General features: G+C 40.3%; 1 protein-coding gene across 1 annotated transcript in view; it reads right to left on the reverse strand.

The window, feature by feature from the left end:
- Positions 1 to 25,635, reverse strand: part of LOC132910123 (polypeptide N-acetylgalactosaminyltransferase 2) — a 202,569-nt gene that overhangs the window by 47,364 nt on the left and 129,570 nt on the right. Inside the window, exons 2-3 of the mRNA XM_060965610.1 lie at positions 959 to 1,128; positions 206 to 325 (exon numbers count right to left, since the gene is read on the reverse strand). Coding sequence (XP_060821593.1) covers positions 206 to 325; positions 959 to 1,128 — 290 coding nt within the window. The remainder of the gene's footprint in view (positions 1 to 205; positions 326 to 958; positions 1,129 to 25,635) is intronic.

The following is a 25,635-nucleotide window of genomic DNA, read 5'->3' on the forward strand; positions in this document are numbered from 1 at the left end:
ACAGACGTATTTCAACTTTTATAAAAGCTTGTATCTGAATCAATTGAAGTTAATAAATAAGTAGAAAGATTGTTAAATAAAATTAAAGAAAATTAAGAAAGATCCCAGCACCTTTTTGAGCAATACTTTACCAATTAATGATACCGACTCGATTGAACGAGAATATCCTAAAATATAATTGGTAACAAGAAAATAGTTTACTCACATTGCACTGCGTGTATCAGGTATATCGCGATTGCTGGGAAGTCCATCGGAAGCTTCCTGATTGAATTTGTTTCTAGCATATGGATCCTCTCCTGCTCTTAATCCTCCTCTCGACACATATCTAGAAGCATTATCAATATGCAAATATTATTAATTAAACGAGCAAAAATCCTTGTATTTTGTAAGAGAATTCCACGTGAAAGTTTACGTTTATGGATGGTGCGTGTCACGAACTATATACTTTAACTAGTGAAATAATTAGTTTCAATTCGTCAAGCTGAGAGAGGAACAGAGAAAGGAATGTCCGCAGTTCCGTTGCAGGTACATAAATAGCGGATCTTGGAATGGTTTTTCGGACGTTTAACAATGCATGCGACTGTTATGAGTGCCGATTAGTATTCAGTTCTTGTGCCTCGCATCGAGATTGCACTTCGGCCACTTTCCAAATAATACTTTCTATCGCACTGCATCGTCGTGTTCGCTACCCAACGTATATTAAAATTATGCAGCGAATTTCGATGGTGAAATCGAATTTTATAATTTATGATAAATAAATATTCATTCATTTAATTGATATGAAATTAGAATCAACTTTATTCGAATGATATCAAGAACCATTAAGTGTGTAAACACTTGGAAATTGTAGAGAAGAGGCAATAATTCATCAATCGGAGTTCGTTTTACAAGTAAAAAATAATTGCTAGAACATGTTTAAAAATAGAATATAACTGACAGTACTGTCAGTCGATTTTACCCCTGTTCGTCGAAGTAGTTCCATGTCACCCTTGGGTCCGGAGTGGGTGCAGGCAGTAATTCGGAAGACATCACAATGGCAGTGCCATCAGGGTCCACGTAGTTGCCAGAATTTGCGGCAGAAAGGGCCAGCGACGCAGGCTCCTTCAATCGTAGGGCTCTGTTCTCGTTCTGCGAGCAAACAAAAATTGTATAAAATATCGTTTTATCAAATTTCGAAATTTCGAGCACAAATATTTCATTTGCAAGACATTGCAACGATAAAAGACCGATTTGATGAAAGCATCTGCTAAAAAAATATTTAAAACTTCTCATAAACGAGACTGAAGATAGCAAAACGCTTATAGTAAAAACTGCACGTTAACCAGTAATAAATTTCAGTAAGTGTAATAAAAGCTGTAAAAGCCCCATTCGAAGTATTGGATGGTCTGCCATTGCAAGTTGGCATCATACACGATTGTACTATAACTCGTGCGACGCCGATATTCCAGACGCATACTTGGTATCTATATTGCAACACCGTTCGTCGAAGTCGATGCTTAGCACTTCGAGAACATTTCTAAGTTCTGCCATCCATTCTAATGATACTTTGATAAGGCAGCAAGCAGCCACCGCCGAACTATTCTATCCACCTAAGTAAAAATGACTTATTTAGCAATTTTTCACTATTCTATATACGTTTAAAGCCTTGAAGTTCTCTCTGGATCTTTCTTTGTTTTTTAAGTAAATTTATGTTGTACAAGTAGTTGCGAAATAACTCTTCTATCTCGACAAGTTTATAACAAGTTTATAAGACAATTTTATAATTTGTCATAATCTTCTTTTGTTATCTTATTCACCGCCCATTTCTAATCCATTTTCGTCTACAGGAACAGCTTCACACGCAAAGTGTAACAAATCAAAAAGCTCTTCTCACATTATGAAAGAAACTATCTGACAAACTAATCAACAATCTCTCGACTAAAACAGAGCCAAGAATTCGAAGCACGTTCTGTTCCACGTTGGATAACATCGAACGTTCCTCGAAGTATCGACCGACACTTCGAAATATTCGATTCGCAAACTCGTCGGCCAGTTGCAGCGTAGGCTATCCCCGAATGGCCCGGAGTTTTCAACAGCACGAAATCGATGCAAGAACCGTCGGCCTTCGCGGCTCTCGAGGCCTTTAGTTGGCTTCGGTACAAGAACCAATTGTAAGACTGGCCAGGTCTGGCTGCACGCTCCAGGGCTCTTTGTATTGACACATCATCGAGATACACCGCGCCGTATTGATTTTGAATCGATATGGAGAGTCGCGCACTTCGTATTTCCGCCGTATGCCCTTTGTACCCGGGAGGACACATTGTGCATCAGATATATAGGTCATCGAATTTTGCTCATCGGCTTCCATCCTGGATCTCGACCTCTCTGTTTGCATAGCATAGATTCGTGTCAGCAATAGGAGTCCCGACAGAACCGACCCGCTGTGCAGATGTGTCTATTAACCGTTGATGTCACTTTGACTTCGAACATTGTGCCCATGATGTGTGCCTTACAGTGCAATGATGAAAATTACGAATAGAATAGACTGCAGCGAACGTTAGGTCGAGACGTATCTACTTCACAATCGATCGTTCATGAATTTTATAGAATTATATATTTTGCAAAATATGTACCGAAGGATTTAAGACTCACATGCAACTAGATGGAAAATATTTTCATTCGCGACAGGAAGCAGTTAGGATTCAATGAAAGAATCATAGAGATCTCGAACGAGGGATCGAATTGTCATGGACGGGGCAATAAGCATAAAATCCTGGGAGGCTTCGTCGTATTGCATCGGGCAATGTCACGGTGCATTAAGATCGGGACGAAACGGCGGGAGGGGGGGAGGGGAGACAACGACATCGTTGATCGATCGCAGGAACAAAAGGGCGAGCGCAAACAATTCCAGCGTCCCGGGAGTGAGCTGTAAATAGCGATACTTTCTACGAGGGTGGTAAATGGCGTGGCTCGGATTCACGGTCAAAGATGCAGAGGAAAGTAAATGACTCGAACGAGAACAAAGGGGCGAGTCGAGCAGTCGATGAAAAACGGACCGTGAAAGCTGAATTGGAGAGAAAGAGAGAGAGAGAGAGAGCGAATGGAAAGAGGGAAGAGAGAAACGCGGCAAAACGTAGCCGCGATGAAATATTAATTCACGGGTCAGGGGCTGCATTAAACCGGAAGTGCAGTCGGCTAGCCACAGCGCGGCAAGCTGTTGCATCCGGTTCCCTCGCGAACCACGTGACATCGAAACGTGACGTTTGAAATAAACTTGATATACTCGAGAGTTGAATGATATTTTGGCGACAGATCTGCCTGCTTCTTTAATGTTTCATAATTTTCCTTGGTCTAAAACTGGTTATTGACATTCTGTCAGTAACAATGCTCAATAATTATCTGTTCCTTCAAACAGTCAATAAAATTTTACTACGAATGGAGTACATACAATGGAACTGCATTTATCGAAACGAAAGTTTAATAAAGCGTTATTTCGATTAACCAAGTTACTTAAATTCAAGCTTATGTTCATCCCAAACAAGTTACTTGATTCCAAGCTTATGTTCGTATTAATCATGTTAGGTACCTGAATTCATGCTTATAGTCTAATTTCTATCGAATTCCTATTATACGAATTCCAGTTACATGAACTGTTTGCTAACAGATTCCGATAAATGGAGTTCCACTGTATTTAGAATGCTACTGTTGTCGTTTCCTTTGTTCTTATTGTCCATGACACGTCGAGAAAAGTACATTTTCACGTGTCTGGCAATCGATCGTTCGTCGGAGTTGCATGGTGCAATCCGCGACACGATCGCGGGTTCGTCGCATTATCTCTTTTCGCTTGACAAATTCGCCGCACGTATCCGTCATAAAATTCATTGCGCGTGCAACGATTACGCGAAGCCCCCGGAAATGCAGCGGCACGGGCTTATCGTGATAGACTTGAACAATGACCGTGGCTGCGGTCGCAGGACCAGTGTGCTGCAGCGACACGACGAAAACGGAAACATGAAAAAAGGCACCGCTGCCGCTACAGGAACCACGTACAATCACGTGCAAACCAGTCCAAATAGTTGATATTCCTTTGTCCTCCTTTTGATTCACGTACCGTTTGCCGAATCAAGTGCAATCGTATAATTCTATCAAAATCAAATGTATCGCGTTTCCCGTATGTATGAAATTCCAAATCTATCGTTGAAAAGAATGGAATTTTACAAGTAGTGTTCAGTTCTAATAAATTGACGTTGAACTATTTTATCCTCCGATTAATAGTCAGATATGGATTTTTATTTAAATTTATAGTGGATTTCTTGTTAATTTTAAAATTACTGAATATATCCAGGTGCTTTCGATAAATTTAATACTGACTTTTATGAACAAATATAAATTTATACATAGCTGTTAACTTGCATCGTACATGTTTATATTGGTGATGTTATAAATCACTTTTGCATTAGAATCGCAATTCTCAAATGTTTATACGTCAATTTCACACTCGTTTCAACATTCCCCGCATAAAATGGAAATATAAAATCACGTATATCGACCATTTGCTCATATCTGTCTCAAATTTAAAAGAAATTTTAACCATAGGAAAACAATATTGGTTCGAAACCAAGCAACGTAGTGGAGTAAAAGCGTTTTCTTCCCATGGATCAATAACGTTCAACGAACTGGCAGTTTCTCGTTTCTCATTGTGTTAATTACAGAGTAACGTAGCGTAGAATTTCTCGAACCTCCGCTAGTAATCGATCATCGATGTTCGTAGTTGTAACAACGATTCTATGCCTTCAATCATTTCGTTAAACCTTTACTCAGAAGAGAAGAATAAAAAAAAAAAAAGAAAAAAATAAAAAGAAAGGAACATAGCTGAGGTGGATTAAGATTAATGGAACACATGAAATCTATCTTGTAACTGTGTATTTCTTTATTTTAGCCTTGGCTAACCAAAATTGAGCGGGCCGATATTGGCATGGTGCGTGATTCCACGATTATTATCGACGAGGGTCGCATTATTAATCTCGTTATTGGCGCTCAACAATGCCTACGCAAACGTAAGCGAATTAGAGTTAACGATATTGGCCTGTTTCGATATCGCCGCGCGAGAATACATTTTCCCCGAGTAAATTATGATGACGCCGTCATCCGTCACTGGAAGCGTTGTGTCACAGGGTGAACCGTAATCGTCACGTACACTACGCTGCCGCTAATACGATCCCTGATTGTCTGCCTATCCAAACGTGAGTGCTTCACCTTCCAACTAAATTTCCTCTACTTGTTCTACCATGATACGAAGAAAGATGGTAGATCTAGGAAGTTTGCAATTTACAAATATCGGTACTTGTTGATAAATAAGCTTAACCAGAAGTCTGAAAATTCTATTCCTCTATAAATTTTTGAAACAGGTTGCTGGTATTGAAAATTTATTGGGATTAAATGATACGTAAGGATAGAAAAATTGACTTGATTAAATGGTATGTAAAAATAGAAAAATTTAGTTGATTTGAATTAGAAGATTATGAAGATAAATAGAAAGCTATTATGGAAATCCTGGAATAGAAAGTTGAAAATTTCTGTAATTGAAGCAAAGACAATAATCTGAGAAGTTATGACTAAATTTATATGACTAATTATTATTAATTCTTTTCTCTACATTACCATAATTTAGCATCAATTTACATAAAGAAATGTAATTATTATGCCAGCGGCCTTACATACATTAATATGTTAATACATCGGAATCATTAATGCACGTTTCGCACAAATTATGCATAATACGCATTCATAATAGAATGTAAACGACGAAGATTATAATTGCGATAGTCAGAGAACTAGAGCAGCTGATTAATTAGAATTATCACATGATCAAGTTGATGTTACAATCGAGACTGCCAAGGTTACCAGATTATTAAACTTCAGATTAGCTAAACTATCAGTGAAGCGTAGTTATCAAGCGATCGGGATCACGAGACAATTGGGATTATCGATGTATCAAGTCAATCAACGGACTATTACAACTATCGGATAGTTAGGATGGTCGTATTATCGAAACTATCGGGACAATTGAACCCTCGGGGTTATACAATTATCCAAGTACTCGTGTTACATATTTAATATCAAATTTCGAAGTATATCACGATACGATATAACCGAAATAAAAAATACAAGATAATAAAACCATACTAAAGAATACAATAAAGAATAGAACAAATTTTCAGATATATTGGGCATTGTACGAGATCCACTCCTTCGAATCTCAATATTAGGTTGAAGAGGCATATTCCAGCCCCTGTTTTTCCACTCTAGCCTGTTCTTCAGCGGTTCCCTGACGATTTACATTTCGAGAAGAATTTCGGAGACGGGGAACGTCCTGAAAAGTACGCGAAAGCCGAGAAACGAGAAGAACGAGGGAGGGTTACTACACGCCGCTAGCGTGGTCAGATACGTTTCTGGTGAGTTATGAGTAGATTTGCATATAGAAACTACATGCCGCGGATTTGCCAGGATACGTTCGTCGGACAAAGTAGACAGCTGACACTTGGACGCTTAAATTCGTCCTGGTGTCCCGCGCGGATTAAGTCAACCCGCTAAGGATTTAGGAAATCGCCTGAAACCGATTTCTTGAATGGCCATAGCTTAAGTCACCCGTGTAATTGTCTCCCATGCGTTTTATCGTGTAATGTGGTAGCCAAAACATAGTGAAGAAATTAAACTATCTAGAAGAAAACACTGACTGATACTTTAAAGCTAGCATCAATTTAGAGTAATTACATTCTATTTTAAGATTCCGTATAATAAAAAAAAAGTCGATTTATAGCTGAATTATAAAAGTTTATGCATTTATGGAAAATTTACATGTAAATAATATGCAAAAATATACAAAGAAAAGTGGCCATTATAATAACTGAAGGTAAAGCTCTACTTAGTTTTTATTCCTTCAGTTGTGTTGATAAAAATATAAATTTGCATAGATATCAGTCTGACTGTGATTAACCCTATTTCACATACAAATATAAAATTGACAATACACAATAAATTAGAAGACGAAGAAACAATTCTAACGTAGGTATAAGTTTTAGTCGCAATGTATTCTATAAAATAATTTGCGTATTAGAAATTGGTTCATACTGTTTTAACCAAGACGTCAGGTGGTGCTTATTGTAATTTTTTGACTGATTTTAAGGCTTTGCTACGTTTTGGCTGCTGCTACATGCTTAATATTCCACTGCTAACGCTTTCCACTTTCTAGTCAATATCTGCTGTGTGGACTACACATATCGCCTGTGTTACAAGCTATTTGTTTATTTGCCTTCCCACTTTGTTTATTTACATTATCGGTTTGTTTATATTCTACATCTGTTTGTTTACATTCTCAGTTGGTTTGTTTACACATTCTGATCGATTCGTCACATGATGCATACTCTAGCGAACACGAGAAAGGAAATTCTTTAGATTTGATTTTTATACATATTATGTTATATATATAATACATTTCCAAAGAATTCCTTTTTTGGTAGCTTGGATTTTTGTCTTCTTCTTTAGAAATGATGGAATATTATGAGTCAGATGAGTAGATATACACGCAAGGTGTTACATTTTGAATGAGGCAGAATTGAAACTGATCGTACAAATGTTTTTATTCCACGATCAGAGACAGCGCAACGCGTATATCAGAATCAGGGGTAAAGAGCTTTTAGCCGACATAAATCGGCTAAACTTATCCCGAAAAATCGGCGCGATGTCTGCCGAAGGGAGAATCAGAAAATTCGACGAAAGCGCCTTATACCCGTTCGAGTAAATCTCACTCGATTTATTCTTGGCTGTCATTTTTTCTACGCGTTCAGATAAATCGACCACTTCGATTCTCGAGTGCCGTCCCTTCCTCCAAGCTCTATCTACCGTTAATTTCCCCGAATCTAAAAAAACAGACAAGTTAATCTCTAATTTATCCGTGAAAATTTTGGATTATCGGCGCGTTTCGAAACGGTGCGCCGCGATTTCCCAGCGCGAAGTACCGCGAGCAATCAACGTCCATACCTCCAATTAACCGTGAAATTACACTCGTGGAATAACCGACGACGAAACGAAACGTTTATTACATTCTGCCGACGTAATTAACGTGGTCCCCGTACGAATTACGAAACGCGACGCAAATTAATGGTATAGTTTTGTGATCCTCGCGATTACTAACTTGTAACAATCTGTGCCCGATTGTAAAAGCCGTAAACAAACGAAATCACAACGCTTCACGGAGGGGAACGGCCTCGTTCGTCGGTTAATTAAACAGGACCGTCATTGGCGGCCGTTGTCGTTTCGCGAGTGGATTAATCGGGCGGGTATTCCGAGCGGACTCGCGAGCGTGATCGACCTCTCGAGGAGAGCCGACATCGCCTCGTGTGCACAAGATTGCCGCGTTTAATTCCTGACGTATTAGCCAGCGCGGTTTTCAACCATTGCTGGTCGGATCACCATCGGATTTTGGCTAATTTAATGTCTCCACGGCAATCCACTTAGGATCCCAACACAGCTTCCTTGGCCACAACTCTGTCCTTCTACGAACGTATTTGGTGGACGTGGCTTGACTATTTCTATGTTACGGCCGGGGTAATTGCTGTGGATGCCGGAATTGTTGGCCACGCGCGGTTCCTCAGCTGACGTGGATTGATGTCTGACTCTATTCCTACCTTTGGGATTGTTGCACTTGATTTATAAGGATACCTACAGAAGCAATTTAAAAGTACTGGTTGCAGAAAGCTGTTTACTAAATATTATATATAACCGGTACTATTTAAATATAAAATAAAATAATATATTCTAGATTTAACGATTAGAAAAGAACAATGCACTCAACACGACTCGATTCTTTTAAATTCCGTTTCTCCGAACTTTAACTTTTTTACAATTCTTTAACAATTTATTCATAATTCTCCTGCTTTCCAATCATATCACACTTTCAGAGATCCCATATACACGATACAAATTCTTACCACGTACGATCAAATTTTCACGTGGCATCATCTGTTCCAAATCTTACACGAATCAACTACCACCGGTAACATTAAAGTGAAAGATTTTAGTTCCCTAGAGGGTGACTTAGAAGAAGAAGATCGTTGGGCCGCTTCGTCGAGCGAAAGATCCGGTTCGTTTAATTCCAATTATAAACGAGACTCCAAGTTTCATGTAACTGTACATCAAACGGCAACCAGCCCACGTTCCTTGTTCGGTGGCTAACAGACTTCAAGGGTGGAAGATCGATACTTACATAACGGGCATAGGGTGAAAGTCACGCCTTCCTCTGGTTCGTCTGTCCGAAAAGAAGAATATAAATTTGATCGAGCGGAACCAAACCGTTTCACCGAGTCAGCTAAACAAGATTAATTTCCCAACTCAATTAACCCGCATCGATGAAGAAAAACGAAGAGCAGAAATCAAGGGAGAAAAAGAGAGGAAAGAAAAAAAAGTGCAAAAATCATTGGGGAGTGAAGCGAATGAAATACGGATACCAGTATGGAGGGGAGGAGAAAGTTTTTTGCCCTGATCTTTCTCGAGACGAGACCAGGTCGTAATTAATTACCCGGAGACGAGAATCTGTATGCGAGTCGACGACGATAGGACGATGAAATTTTTATCCCGAGACAAGATCACCGAGCTGTCTCAGTAACTCTTACTCTCTCAGTTTTACAGTCTATTCTCTACATTGTTCCATCCCCTTTTTCTTCCATATATAGATATATAGGCACGCGTAAAAAAGGTAAAATGAAAAGAAAACTCGATATTTGAAGCACAATACGTCGTCGATCGAGTTCCAGATACTTTTCTCTTTACTTAGATGTCCAAAGGGATGTATGTCGAACAACGAACGATAACGACGACGACGACGACGACGAAGACTACAGTGATCAGGAGGAACTCTTTAATCTTTCATCAATTCCTTTAATTAACCGGCAACAATAGACCGTCGTCCGCTCGTTCGATCTTTCTGCGGAACTCGAGTCTCTCCGCGAGCTACCAAAGACTCTCTTCCAGGACATATTGCAGCCGTTGAAATCGGACGTCGCAGCCAGAGCCAGTCCTGTGAAAGAACCCTTAGGGGGATGTTTTCTGGCCAGATGCAAGCGACTGCTCCTACTATCCTTTGTAGTCGCGGAACGATGCTCCGCTGGAGAATCTGTCGAAGATGGGCTTCGTCCACTGTGCGTGATACGGTGTAAATAAAGGGTGAAAGTTTGTCACCGAAGCGTGTTTGAATCGCTCTTCACCAGGACAGGTTGCCTGGAAAATGTCTTCTTTCCTATTTTCTTTTGATTTCGTATAATCTTCCTCTTGCCGAAATAATTTCTCTTAACTTTGTCGTTCCAAAGTTTCCAAGGTACTTTCTCGAGCTTTCAAATAGCTTCTTTAAGCCTTTTGTTAGCGAAAGTTTCGTTCGATTATTCCCAGAAATTTCGACAGACGAAAACGACAGGGAATTATACGTTCGTCCCTTCGATAATTTCCATAGATTATCGATAGGATGGAGGATTCGGCCGGGCTACTTGGTAACGGAAAGCTGACGAGCGCTCGACCCATTTCGCACGCTCGTTTCGCTCGTTACTACCGTCTCTGTCTTTTTCATTGAATCGCAGAGTCGATCGTGTTCGCATCAAGAGTCGCCCAAGAAGTGGCCGGACGAATTTTTCCAACGAGCGAAGACGGTTTATAAGACGGTTCTTATCTCAACGCAACTTCTTTTCGAACTTCCCCGGAGCACGAACAAGCTTCCTATTAAAATTGATTTTTAAACTTTTCCATCTCTTCTCCCTCTCTCCCTTTCCCTTTCCCTTTCTCAAGCTTTTTTTTTCCGGTCTGTTTACGAAAGGTGTGCGGTACACTAACATTAGTTAATTACATCCTTGACAAGCTTATCCGCTCGCCAAAGCTCTCGCCGTCTTTAAGTTAGCCAAGCTTTTAAAAAACATCGCGCGTGTCAATACGTTAAGTTGAAACAGGGATACGAACTTCGTTGTGTAACTTATACGGCGCTTTTTAATGGAATTTCGCAGGTTTATCGCCGTGAAGATTACGCCAGATCGACGAACTTTCCTCTTTCGACCGACGAAGAGAATCTCGTTCACGGACGACGTTTAAATTTCTTCTTAAACGTACGTACGCCGCGAAATCGCTTTGGCTCCGCGCCAGCAACTCACTTCGCGTTTCCAATGCGAGACGCGGATGCGATAAAAAAGCTTGACAATTAAACGGGCGACTTTATTAAAACGCGTCGCACCTGTGCGCCCGCAAAAACACAGTTATTTTTCTCGCGAGGATTGCCTGGTAAAAAAGGATCAACTCCGGTTTGTCCAACGACGACCCAATTTTATTCCAAAAACCATGCAGTTTCAGTACAACTACGGTCTCCATCGTTGCTGTTCGATTGCTTCCCGTCAAAGATCCACCGAAATGGATCGCTTCCAAGCGTGATGGACAATTGTCTTCCGTTTTAGTTTGATTAAATCGCTTAATCTCGTTTGTTCAGCCACAATGCTTCGTAAAGTGAATTATTATAGGTTCGGTCAACGTATATTGATTGCCAATACGTATCGGAATATATTGCATAGCAACATTTTTCATATCAGAATTTGTTGCTGAATATATTCATTAAATAGGTGTGGTTGATTGACTGTTTCTACACTTGATGCATTTCATATTTTATAACGTAATTAAATTAACTACATAAAACCTATATATTCTGTCATGTTGCTGTATACCTTCCATTACAGTTAAATGTAATAAAAGTGTACCATGTAATGTGTTAAGCAGAAACATGTTTATTCAATGAATTTCGAACCAAATTTTTCCAGAGGCGAAGCCGGAAATGGAACATTTTTATTCTCTACGGTACTATACCTGAAGTAAAAACTTTCCGGAAATAAAGAATTGTTTATTTACAAATAGAGAGAGAAAAAAACAATAAACCTAGTTTCGTGCCATAAAATAAAACGCGTATTTCATCGAAATCAAAGTTTCTCAAGAATTACACGCACAGCGACTTTTACTCTTAAATTTCACAAGACGTCACAATTGAACGACGAAGCTTACAGAGGATTCGGGCTTGCCTCGAGTAGCCAAAGTCGGATCAAGCCTTATTCACGTCGTAGTGCTCCCTTTGAATTCACTTCCCCGCATATTTTCCTTGCCTCGGCTCAACAATATCATACAAATACTACTCTCGTAGATTTTCTTACTTCAGACCGGGCTTTCCATTCCACGTCACTGGTCGCAAACTCACGCCGAAACGTTAAGAGAAACTTCGAGTTGGACGTCTCGTGGTGAAGAATCGTCCAGCCTGGGATCTATGATGTGCACGGAGATAGATCACGATGTAAGTCAATACGTCGGGTTGGAAACAGGAAGAGAGCTTTCCTGTGTCCCCGCTGCCTGGTCTCTAATGTAAATTTACTGTCTGCCCGTCGTTGCTACCTGCTTTTTTCCACGTTGAACAGTACCCTATAGTTCCAATGTTCTTTTTGTGGCCAGCATAAGCAGCAAGTTCGAATTTTATTGGGAAAGAACGGGCAAGTATCGGATGGTCGTTGAAGGAAAATTCCCCTCTGTGTATAAAGAAGGCGTATTTGCGTAACAATAGCAGTGAAACGGGTCGAGAAAGGTTCGAGAGGTCGATGGGCAACGTTACGTCGAGTGTAATATGGACGTCGCCGGGTAAAATTGTAACACGTTTTGAAACCCTCTTACTCGAGGCCTGGCACAGCCTTCTTTGAAAAAGGAATTTAATATTCAGCTCGCATCCTACGCGCTTTAATCGTCGATTGTTTCTGTGGTAATCTCGGACAGTATTGCACCGCGGAGATTTTGCATTCGGAAGGCTCGGTCATTGCACTGCGTCGTGACTTCGATTTTAGTGAACGTAAATCAAAACGGCGAAACGCGCGTTAAATTTCACTCGTACCAGCGTATTGTATCCACCGGAAAACTTCTTAGCCTAGCGCGACGTGTGATCCCCTAATTATTTCGAACGGGACATCGGCCGAAAGAGAAACTTGCTCCTCGAAAACTTCTATCATACCCTCGGGGAGACGTTCAAATCGAAGGATTGACATAATCCGGGATCTCGAATTAATCGAACTGTCGGATTATCAGAAATAATAGCCAACGCAGCGCTGAAACCTTCGTTGTCCTATAACACTAAGAACCTCGCAACTTTAATGGTGTCGCTTCCGCGCTCGATGGGATGACTGATCAGGCTCCTTGGTCTTCCGGTACGGTTATTAACAAAAGAGGTATCGTCGAATATCCAGGCTCACAAGCGCATTCGCCAGTTCAGATTGATTTTGATGGATGAAAACTCGGCCGAACGCGGTTTTCTTCCAACTCATCCCACGTCCTGAGTGCTACCCTCTTTTTAATTTCTCCGGTGATCCACGCCAGCTGCCCTCCGATTGTTTCAAACTCGATCGAGGAGCAACGTCGGGTCAATGAGATGTGCATAGTCGAACGTTTCACGGAGCTTCTGCCGGAGATTTTAACCCACTTTCAGGTTGTTCGTACGTCAGAATGTGATCTATGAGCACGTGATTGGGCATTTTCTGTGGTATTAATGGAAAAGATGTAATAGAATTTTTTAAGAATTAGAAACATGCGAGAAATAGACACACCCAGTGGTAATGGAAAATGGGTATTTTAAACATAAAAACAGAATAAATTTATTGTAAATTAAAAGATTCAATTAAGGAAAAATTAGAAACTTAAGTGAATCTGATATGGATCTTTTGTTATCAACGGGAAAGGAGAGATAGAATTTTCTGAAAATTAAACACGATATCTGGGGAATACTTTTGAAAATAATAAGTTCAAGGAAAATTCCTCGGTGAATTCAACAAATCGGTAATTGCTGATATCAAAGAATAGGAATTATAAAGTATCAAAGAACAAGAAAAATAGATAAATAAATTAAATGTAAGTCGAATCGTCAAACGGAAAGGTAGAAATGATAAAATATTAAAGAACACGCGCATTTCGGAAACACAAAAAACACCAGCTCTCCTCCTGGTTTTATTTGGTGCGCGTTCTGGATGGAGAGTCACGTCGGTTTTAATTAATGGAAAAAGGACGTCGGACAGGTATCGCCGTATCGCGACATGCTTCCGACGGAGGCGATATTTCCCCATGAAAATTTCACGAGACCCGTATACGGAACGGCGCGCTTTTTCCACCACGCTGCGGTGGATATGTGACGCCGTTCGTACGCCTCCGACGAGAATGGTTTTTTCTCAATTTACAATTTCGTCCTGCTCGTTTTACGAGGACATAAAGCGTTTATAAATTTCGTGAATCGTGGTTGGCTTCCAGTAGTTCGGCATGTTCCTTGTGGTTAATAAATAAATTCGTTTTCATCCTTCGAGTATCTATGAATGAGTAACGAAATTATTCGAAGATCCAAGATAAGCTTCCAAAGAGAAACACTAAGCATTCCATTGGTTTATCTATATGTAATATCCTTTTTCGAGCACGTGTAGTCTCTCCATAATATTCTGCGCTTAATTAAAGTAATCTTTTTTATGATTCAATGCACTTTCCAACTGAATAATTGATTTCATTAGTCCAGATTTATAAGAATTATCAGTCCTAGAATTCAAAAATTCTGATAATGTAATTGTTACAGCTTTTTCATCCAGTTGTCTGTTTTAAAGTAATTTATACATTTAAAAAGTGTCCAGATGGAATAGAGAATGTCTTTAACATTTTCCAAAGGAATAGAAAAAAGATATATATATATATATATATATATAGGTAAAACACTTAATTTCTTACGCTCAAAATCTGTACAGTTACATTGTCTGCGAACGCGACAACAATATCAAGTTTCACACGAATCGATGAGCGTTCTCGTTTCTCGATGATGTATCGACACGAGTGTCACCGAACGGTCGGAGCCAAGTCCCTTTTCGAAAATTCACCAGTTCGAAACAAACCATCATCGACGAGGTGGCACGCGAATAAACCAGGAATCGTTGACAGATAAACCGGACGAGGAAAACATTAATAGATTCATACTGGTTGGCCACACGAATCGAAGGGCAGCGCTGTTTTCAGGCATTTTATCTCTATTTTCCGAGCGCGCGAATACCACGATCGCATCACACAGAAATATGCGCATTTCATATTTCTGGAAAAACGCGCCTGTGATTTTCGAGAGAGCACGCGTTTGATATCAGCCAAACGTACAGCTAACTAATGAAATAGAAAATATGGCTACGGTGCATGAATAAACTAAAAATTCTTGTGTTTTTGTTCGACTTGGATACCCGATTTCGCATTTGTTAATACGCTTCGAGTAATTCTCTTTGATTGCCAGCTCTATGGACTGTTGTTTCTAAGGATGAACAACACAGGAGGAGGAAAAATTTCAGACTGTAAGAAAACTGTATTTGTACTGGCCATTATTCGTGCTGGCAAGAAAAATGTTGGTTTTTAAAGCTCGGTTGGTTCTTGCGTGTTTTCGCGTTGAAAATCTTGAGGATCGTTGCAGAAGTTTCCACAACAATGAATCCGGTACTATCGAAATTCAAGGAGATTGTTTCATGTAATTATACCAACGAAGCGAGGGTTCCACGCGCCGTTCCTGGCGGACTAAGTACCCATGGAAACAGGATTGCTAGGAATTAGAAAATGTGGTCGATAAGTGGCTTCGACAGTGTCACGTTGAACAACATGAGCGTCGATTACGCCTGTGCCGCTCGTTCTCGGAAATGCCTTCCATTAGAGAAATAATGCCGTGGCGTCGGAGGATTTTCACGAGGGATTAGATTTCCGAGCATCGATGGATTCGGACGTCCAGTGACGCGGTGAATTTTTCGAGGAGACTTGTTAATGTCACAGTAACGTTAATGCGAAACAACAATGTCGTGTCTAGTGATATTCTTTCTGGACTACAGAATTACCCGTCACGGGAGACAGAATGTACTTCGTCATGTAGAAAAAAAAATACGAGATAAATGAAACCACTGTCGTGTTGCGCGAGTTTAAAAAATTAAACAGAACTGTATGGTTAAATCACGGCGGCGTGTCTGACCACGTACGAGTTCGTACTACTGCGGCGCGTATTGCTGCTTCGACTGGCTTTCGTCTACGCGTTCGCAGGTACAGTAAGTCGTTCGCGTGTCAACGTTAGGGCAATGAAGATTATGAATAATATCATTCTTCCTACGCTAATGTCATAAATATACGATTATATAGATTATAAAAATTCACAATTGAATGTAAAATAATCAGGTCATTCTAGAAATAACAAATCGAGATTAGAATATAATTATTCTTATCATACTACGACTTTTATGTTACGTTCATAATTATAATCTAATTTAACAAGGACATTCAGTGTAGTTTTTTACTAGAAACGTAAAAAGTTATACATTCATGATTTTGGCATAAGAGGGATGATATATCATTTTAAGAATTATAAACAATATTATACAAACAACCAGACAATCGAAATTCTGATAACTGTAAAAAGTTTTATATTTAAAAATTAATAATTATTTTGAATAAACACATACCCAATAGCCTGGTAAACTATTCAACGTGGACAAATGGGAATACGGAATTCGCTGTCTCACCTTCTAATTGCTCGAAACGTTTAATCGTCGCCAGACCTTGGTATCTACATCCCGCCATACGTGTCTATTCCCGCAAGCCTGTCTCCGGCGTTCCTCGTGTACGCGCTTCTATGCATCTGCTGTTTGCTAAACGGACGCGTCTCATCCTCCCCTTGAATCCGTGCATTTATCAGGCTCCAAGGAGCTGAACCGCGTTGCATAGTACAGCAGAGGGTGGCAATTGGTCGCCGGTCTCAGGTGTGGTCGATTGCATATCGTTCGACTGATCGACCATACGAGTTCTCTCGCAAGCCCATTTTCTCCATTGTTCTCGTACGCGTTGCCACTGTCATTCCCGACGTGACACCTATGCAAAGGGTTGTCTTGTGTCGTCACCTCGCGATACTACGCTCGATATGCGGAGAAAAGCCCAAGGGGCCGAGAATCTCCGCCATTATTCCCGTAACATCGGTTCGATTCCGGGAACTATCGATGGGAAACGATATTTCTGTTGCAATTCCGGAGGAATCCTATGCTTCGTTAGTATCCCCTTTCGTTCCACTGGAATGTACTCTTACTCAGATTCTAGATATATTTCAAATTGTTCTTCGAATATCGTTGTCTTCCGTTCAAAAAATAATCGACACAAGTTGGTCTTTTAAGAAGCATCGTTGTTTCGGTCGAGTTAAGCTTCAAGGGGAAAATACCTTCCTTTTCGAAACGAAAAATGTAAACTCTAGCAGACACTAAAAGATGCGAGTATTTTCATGCAATTGCTCCTGAACGGAAGTGGGAGTTTCGTAGTCGACCACTCCTGGCGGGCGCGTTCCACTTAAAGTTACCTGAAGTGTCACATAGTTGGACCAGCTATCTCTGTCGACGTTAATTAGAAAATAATTAAGCGGCGCAATTTCCTGCATCCTTAATTAGTGGAATGCGTAATTACGGGAGAAGAAGGGGGACGCGATGGGATGAGAAGGCAAGAACGGCCGTGGATGAACGAGTTTTCGCTTCCTCGCGCTATTTTCGACCCCTGCTATCAGGAGCCCCGCCGACGGAAACTGCGGACGAAGCGGTAGTCGTCCTTGGAAACGCGCCGACTTTCACCGCTAGTTAAAGACAGGGACGACGGAGAAACGGAGAAACGAGTTCATAGATTCGTAACTTTCGATCTGATTCCAAGTTACGTTTGCTTCCTGCGAACATTTCCAACTCGGATTTGCGAACAGCCCCGGCTACCTGCCGTCGAGCGTTCGCCGTCCTCTGCTACAATCACTAAAAACCCTTCGGATGGTTTGTTGTTAATAATTTTCAAAAATAATACCAAGGATAGTACCTTCAACTGTAAGAAAATACTTAACTGTACAGATAATCGGAAATATTTTCTACAGGCAGTTTAATCCGAATTGACGCAGAAACGAAAGATAATTGGAAAATTGCGGACTTTTATGCATGTATGGAAAATATACTGAATAATCATAATATACAAAGGTACAGAAAATATCCAAACTTAAGTGCTACACAATTCCATTTAGGCTTCACTTCTCTACGGTAACACCAGAATGTATTTGCACACCATTGTACTTGTTGTAACATGACATTCATATCAATTAGTACAAAGATTCATGCTTCATCCGCTGCTTTTACGATATCTTAAAGTTCATTCGTCGAAAAGTCACTTTCTCGAACGAAACGACGTTTGTGGATCCTTATCGATGCACTTTCACAAAAATATTCACGGTCGCATGATTCCAGCAGCAACCCTTAACACTTGGACGTCGGGTACAATCGTGAGTTATTCAGACAGGATAGGGATGTTGTAAAGTTGGTAAGGCGCGAAAGTTGCCCAAGCTCCGGCTACTTTATCGAAGCATCGATAAACGCTACACATCCACTGCTAAAAGAATTCGAAAGTTGGAGCGGCGGGCTAGCAAACCGTACCGAACTGATGGCAGTTCAGCTCTCGCAACTAGTTTTTAGCGAGTTCCACGCCGACGCGGAAGTTGCACAAGCGAGTTTCCCTCTCGTATCGTTCTCGAACGTCTTTCGTTTCGAGTTCTCCGATCTTTGCTTTCCTCCAAGGGTTTCCAACGTCGCTTAACAAGAAACGAGCGTCTCGTTGCTAAAGCACGGATTTTTCCGAATTAGATCTGTCGAAGAACTTTGGAAATTCCTGGTTCTCCTTCGTTGCTCTGCAGATTTTTCGTAACATGTACATATATGTATAATTATCGTCTAATAATTTTAACACAAATTTAAATCAATCCTAATTTGGTAATAAACATCAACAGTTTTGAAAACACAATGAAATATGATCGGCGATGGATACAGAAAATCTTCACCTCGTGAAACATCAATGGAACGTAGTGATTCATGAAATGTGGAAAGAATATCAAAGACCTTAGTTTTGGAAAAAATTAAAAGAGGAAATGAATGAAAATAAATTGGTCTTTGTCTCTAAAATAACTCATCGATGGCCGTACGAGTATTAAAGCAGAAACTGTATTAAAGGTTGAAGTAGAAATTGCTTCAAACTGTTCGAAGCATTCACTGGTTTATAGGAAAAATAATTTCTTTGATGTTCTCCGTTTAGACTCTCAACTTGCGAGAGAGGAACGACAATTCGAAAATTCTTTAGCACTTTGAAACTTTGCAACAATATAGGTTAAGCGATGTTAAGGAAACCATCTTCGTGGAAGAAATCTTCCAAGGAAAGAAAGGTTCTAGAAATAAAAAGGTTCCGTCAGAATCATATGAGATATCGAAAGAACGTGAAAAGTAGTTATTAATATATTTTTCATTCCTTTAGCTATATTGTTGACACATGAATGCATGGATAAATTGTAAGGTGGCAAATATATTTTAATACAGAAGTGTAAATACAAATCGGAATATAATTTGAGCTGGTCCAGATCCGCACGCTAGCAGTGTTACCCTATGACTGAAAGCCCTGAAGCCATCGTCGCCTGTCTACTGTTTATGGTCTGCCTTCGTCCCAGTCTTTTGTCTATACGCTATCAATGGCTTAAGTGCTTGAGAAAACTAAAAAGACCAGATATAGAGTTTTCTTAAAAGTGGTCACCACTTCAACATATATGAAATATCAAATAAACAAGTTTCACGAATTTACAAGGTGAAGGTATAGTTTCTTGAAGCACTCGAACACTGTCTCTCGATGAAATTTCCTTTAATTATTAGCTTCTCCAAACGACGATCTCAAACTCCTAACATCGAATTCATTTGGTGGTTCTGAAAAGATGAAAGTCCAACCGAGAGACGTTTCCGGTCGAGAAGCGAGATCCTGTCGGCACTCGGCGACATTCAACAGTTCGACTCGATTCGAACAACCCTCGGAGTCGGGATACCGGAAGAGTTATTTATTCAAAGTGCCCGGGAAATGAATGCAAACGAAATGCATTCGACGGCACTTTGTGGATTCATCGATATACAAGACGCTGTTCCCAGAGTAGAAACGAGAGTCGTTCCGCCTTTCCCTCGTTTATCCACAGCTGGAGCGGCACTTGGAAATGAATGGATGCATCGGATAGTCTAGGATGGCCAACTAAGACGAGCGAACGCGTTTCAAGCTTGATCGAGAATTATAGTCGTCGCCCCGAATCCCACCGCCCTCGTTTATATCAGTTACCAAGAGCAAAGAATCTTCCCGGCGGTGAGCTCCATCCAACGTTTCCGCTTTCCGGCTTATCGTCACTTCGACGTTGAATCGATCCTCGGGAAATTGACGTTGACGCGCTAAGCGATTCTCCATGGGGAAAAAGAGGGGCGGTAATCTGGTTCGGTTGCCAGGATAATTTTATGAAAAGGTGTTTGACATTTTCATGATACTGTAGCTTACGGAGTTGATTTAATTTTTGCTAATATTTATGTAGAGTATCTTGTAACTGGCACAGCTGGGCAGGATAAAATGTATTATTTTAGAATTTTTTGAAAATGTGCAAATTACATTTTTTGTTTCGTTCGAATTGAGTTTTAATTTATTACGATATTCCGTTGAGGCGAATATTTGTAGTGAATATTCTATATGTTTTCTAGTTTTCAATGTAATAGACACAAATATACATAAACAGAAATACTAATCTACGGCAAGATCTACTATTTTAACATCTCTCTTCCCAGTTTTCGCGCGAATTACAAGACACTTTATGATTATTTAACTTTAAGAAGGAAGTGTAGTACTTTGGAATTCTGAGATTCTGAAACTGTAACACGCATTATTGTTCCGAAATTCGGAGACGACGATGCGGCGTCGCGAAACCTCGAAGATTCTGGAATTGCTGCGCGATTAAGAGTCAAGGATTTTACAGTCGCAGTGCTTGAAAATTTATAGCCACCTAAGTCGGTAGCCCGATTCCGGGACTTTGGAACCAGCCAGCCATAGTTCAAGGCCTGAATCCGGGACAGTAAACCTTTTGCTATCGCGAACTTACTGCTTAACAGCCACCTAACCCTCCACCTTATCTATCAGACCGCGCTATTTTAAAATCATCGACGAATAAAACTACTCCTGTCACGTTTCCTTCTGTTATATTCACGCGAACTGACAGAGATTCATACATTCATGTCTATGTTCTTGCGAAGGAAAGGCGAGATCGATAAGAGGAACAAAAAAAAAAAAAAAAAAAAGAAAAAAAACGAAGAAAGGGAAAAGAAAAAATGAGAAAGCTCGCGCAGCAGATAACCGAGTTCCGTCCTTTATCTTTGCTCGCGGCGAACGCGCGATAAATTACCCAGAAGAGATTGTTATGTCGAGGCACTTTATTCCGCGCTATAACAAGTGGCTCGGTACACTCTTCGCTTCTTTGAGGCGAGGTGCAACGCTGAAGAACCTAACGCTCTATAGGACGCGGTATAATGAATTCCAGCAAGCCGGTCTTCGTTCAGCCGCCTTCTTCTCTCACTCTTTCGTGCTCGTTTGTTGCCTGCATTAATAACAGGTCGCTACTACGCGGCCGAGGACGTACTAATCGGAGCGGATAGATGAATATTCAGTTATAGCAAGGAATGTCGAGAGAATCGGACTCAAACCGCTCCCCACAGTGATTTCCACTTCGAACGCTCCCCGTTTAACCCTCTTCGATCATCCTGGTTGTATTCGTGTCAATTACTGCGTTTCGTGATCGTTACAAGTGGATTGCGGATTTTTATGGATTTATGGAAAAATTGGAGGAGAAATGCATATAATCTGCGAAAATACATAGTAAGTAGCGATGAAGAGTATTTGCAGGTACCTTATTTTCAAATGAAACATTTTTTATCACATACTACATTTCATTTTCACGACATCAAATTTCTCTGGATATATGAAAGCAAGCACTACTAAATTATGCGAAATACAATATACCTGGAAATTCAATGTATTAATTAATTAATATGAGAATGTTATAATAAATACAACGGTGTGGAAATACCTTTTGTATCGAAAGTAGAATATTCTTTGTAATATTTAATAGATTAAACCATCTTTTACCTAGGTTCTATCTTTATAATTATGTTAGTAAAAATATAAATTACCACAAATAGAACGCAGTCTAGTTACGAGAATAGTGTGCGCTCAGGTAAAAGATAGACGAGGTCGATGGAACAAATCGGAGGATCCTGATGGAAGAACCGTATCTTCCTTTCTCAGCACTAGCTCTTTCGTGAAAATTACGAGACGCATGGGTGTTTCGTTGGGTCATTGATTTCGTCCATGAGGATTTTCGCGAAGATTTCCGTGAAGATTTCCTTCGTTGCTTTTAGAGGGAATTTGTAGCTTAATCGTATATCAGTTTGGTAATTGGTAGCTTCTAAGAAGGATGACCGAGGAGTACATTTTTTATCAGATTCGGAGAATCTCGTGCAGAGAACGACAAATTCAATTTTTCTGTTAACGTGGCAATCTCTTGATTCGCGCACCGCTGTATGAAAAGATACATCCGAACTTCTAGGTGAATTTTTAAAATTCAATTTCTCTTAAGCTTGCAGAGACGGTGCAAGCCTCTAAGCAGATGCCACGTCTGTCTGTGCCTTATGTACTCTGCAGCGCTCGGTCTTTTCGGCTAAAAGTTGGATTTTCAGATCGTAGTCGTGTTAAAGGGACAACGCAGGTAATAGACGCATTACCTGCGAACGACTACAACAAATATTTTCAAATCAAATTTGCAGCGTGTTTGCATAAAAGATATTCGAAAAATAGAGATTCTACTGCATTTTCATAATCTTAAATCTCACGACGAGATCGTCCCTGTACTACTGCAGAGATTGCTGTATCCGAAAGTCTACTATATTTTCCTATTCTCGTATGCCGTATTGTGTCGAACTTTTCACAAGATTGTATTCCTTTGAGAACAGATTCAGGCGAGCAACAGACGCTATGGGAAGAAGAGACATGGCGATGTAGCCACAAGGGTGAATTAATTAGTATTCCGATCGCGCGTGATTTCAGTCGAAATGTCTTGTACCCTGTAGCAGGGCTTTCTCCCTTCGGGACACGTACGCCGCATCTGGATGCGCATCACGGCGCATACGCGTATCACCGTAGGTCGATGTAGACAGCACCACCCGATACGTATCTCTGCCCGTATGCGCCGATATGGAGTGCACTTCCGGCATGCAGGACGTTATCAAATATTCAACAAGCGACGGAGGTCGGTCGGTGACGTTGCCGTTGTAGAGGGACGAGTTGTAGAGGGTTCGATCAGCAGCGTCTGCCTGAAGCTACTCGAATCAGCTCGCTCCCTACCCTCACCTTCTCCCTTATCCTCGTTTCCAATGGAATTTATATCGCTGTTTGATTTTTCCTCCTTTGCAATGCTCTCCTGTTTCCACGGCCACTTGCCACGATGCGACTGCACGAGTGGCTTTTCAAAGGCGAAGAACGAGCCGCGTTGATTCTCTTTACTAATAAATGACAGAGAGTATTCCCATCGATGAGTCATAATGTTGAAGTGTTCCAGGTGTTTCGAATAAAAGCGTAGAGACGGGCATTTTGAGTGCTCCGTACATAAAATCTACAGTTTCTCGTTTCTTTTAGACCTTGAAGCACTCGTTTATGTCGCACACAAGTATGGTGTTTGAAATTTCCAATCGGACTATGGTGTGAGTATTATTATTTATAGATTTATTTTTAATAAATCTATCGACTCTTTATATCTGTTCGTCAGACTTATGTATTTATTTCTTTATTTTTTTTATCTAACAGGTGAGAGCCCTTTATATACGATATGAATTAGGAGCACAATTTATCTGTATTGAGATATGTATAATTTTGTGTGCTAGATCAGCCGCGTAGTAGTAACGTATGTGAGTATGAGTATATGGAAGTATGTGTGCGCACAGTATCTCGAAGTACAAATGTATGCAACTGTTCCGTTGGCAGTGTAGTATGGAAGATGGTGAGACGAAGAGAGTGCTAAGACGCGTGCAAATGTATATCGATAAAGATCCTGGAAATCATTTATTAAATAAATCTAAGACTATTTTAATATAAATTTTAAGTGTAATCTTTGTGTTCCTTTACTTTTATTTCGACAATTAAGATCCACAATTTTCAACAATATGTAAGTAAAACGAGTGGTTACTTTACGTGAGTAGAAGATTCATGAATGTTGGCTAATGAACAAGTTCTGTGAGAAGAATCTACTACTAGCATATTTGCATCGAAATATTATTTGTTCCATGTACTGTAAAAATCACTATTTAACGTCTACAAATCCTTATTCTCATATTTTCTATTTTTGCTCGAATTTTTAAATAAAATTTTACACTAAATATATTTATAGAATTCCATAATATCCTGGCAATGTTTAAAAGAATTGGAATATCCAGCGTCAAAGAAGGAAGGAAAGTAGAATATTCAGACGTTCGAAATCTTTATTTCGAATCACGACGTTCATGACGCTTTTCCTTCCTAAAACTCAAATTTCACCTGCAGTAGAGAATCAGATCCAGGAGATCTCCGCATACGAATAAACCTCCAACGTGAATTCCTCGAGCTAATAGGCGACACGGATGCGCCAGGAAGACAAGAAGGGAGTAACGTCGACGGTGGAACCGGAAATCGTCGTCTGCTCGTTTCTCGGTTTCCGTACGAGGACGAATATCGTTGCACGTCACCCAACTGACGTCTTATTTGCTCCGTGAGAGGGAATTCATCTTCGGCCACATCAGCAATCCGTGCTAGGAACAGGTTTTGGAAGATCGCCATGGGTCTGTCGCGGCCACCCTTATTCAACGGCCTAATGTTGTCCGTGATTAATGGCTAGCCGACAGTTGACACGTGGTACCGGCTATTTTTGTATTGTTAACGCTCGACAGTGACAAAGTTTATGGCGTGGATGCGGAACATCTGTCGCGAGTTTCCGGCTTAAAGGCTTTTTAATTTACGGTTAACGCGTGCTTTCGTGAAATCTGGAGGAGAATATTCCTGAGTGGAGAAATCCGCGAAGAAAGTTTCGAATTCGTTCACGAAAGAAATAATGACGGGGAATTAGAATAGAGAAGTGGGCTGTTCAAGAAAATGGGACTAGTTTGTGAACTTGATCGAGACTGCCTCGATTCTGCGTTTAATGGACTCCTCGTGCTCAATTAAAATTCACGTTTTTCGGTGTAATTAAGGCTTCCGATCGATCATTGTGTTAAGATCGCTGCTACGAGGACTTTAGTTTCGAACTGAATGCTCGAGAGGGAAGGAGGGGTTGGGAAATTCGCGCCAACTCGTTTAGGAATAAACTTCTTCCTACTTCGTGGATTGTTCGTGGTACAGCCACGCGATGGAACTCTTCCTTTTTTAGAATAGTATATATTCCTAACTCGTTCATTGCAATTTCCATGTAAATAATACGCTCCGAGCTCTGTTATGAAATCTCTCTTTAAAACCAGACATAAATATTCCACGCGAAATTACATATACTAAGTAAATTAAAGTATTAAGTGGCGCTTTAGAAGACACTCGGAACGACTAAACTTTAGCTTCTTTCTATTTTTTGGTCTCCCTATATCGTTCCCAGTATAATTTCTTTTGCCAATATTTCACCTCTGTGTGCATCCAATACCATTAACC

Source organism: Bombus pascuorum, chromosome 8 (genome assembly GCF_905332965.1).
Source record: "Bombus pascuorum chromosome 8, iyBomPasc1.1, whole genome shotgun sequence".
Taxonomy (NCBI): domain Eukaryota; kingdom Metazoa; phylum Arthropoda; class Insecta; order Hymenoptera; family Apidae; genus Bombus; species Bombus pascuorum.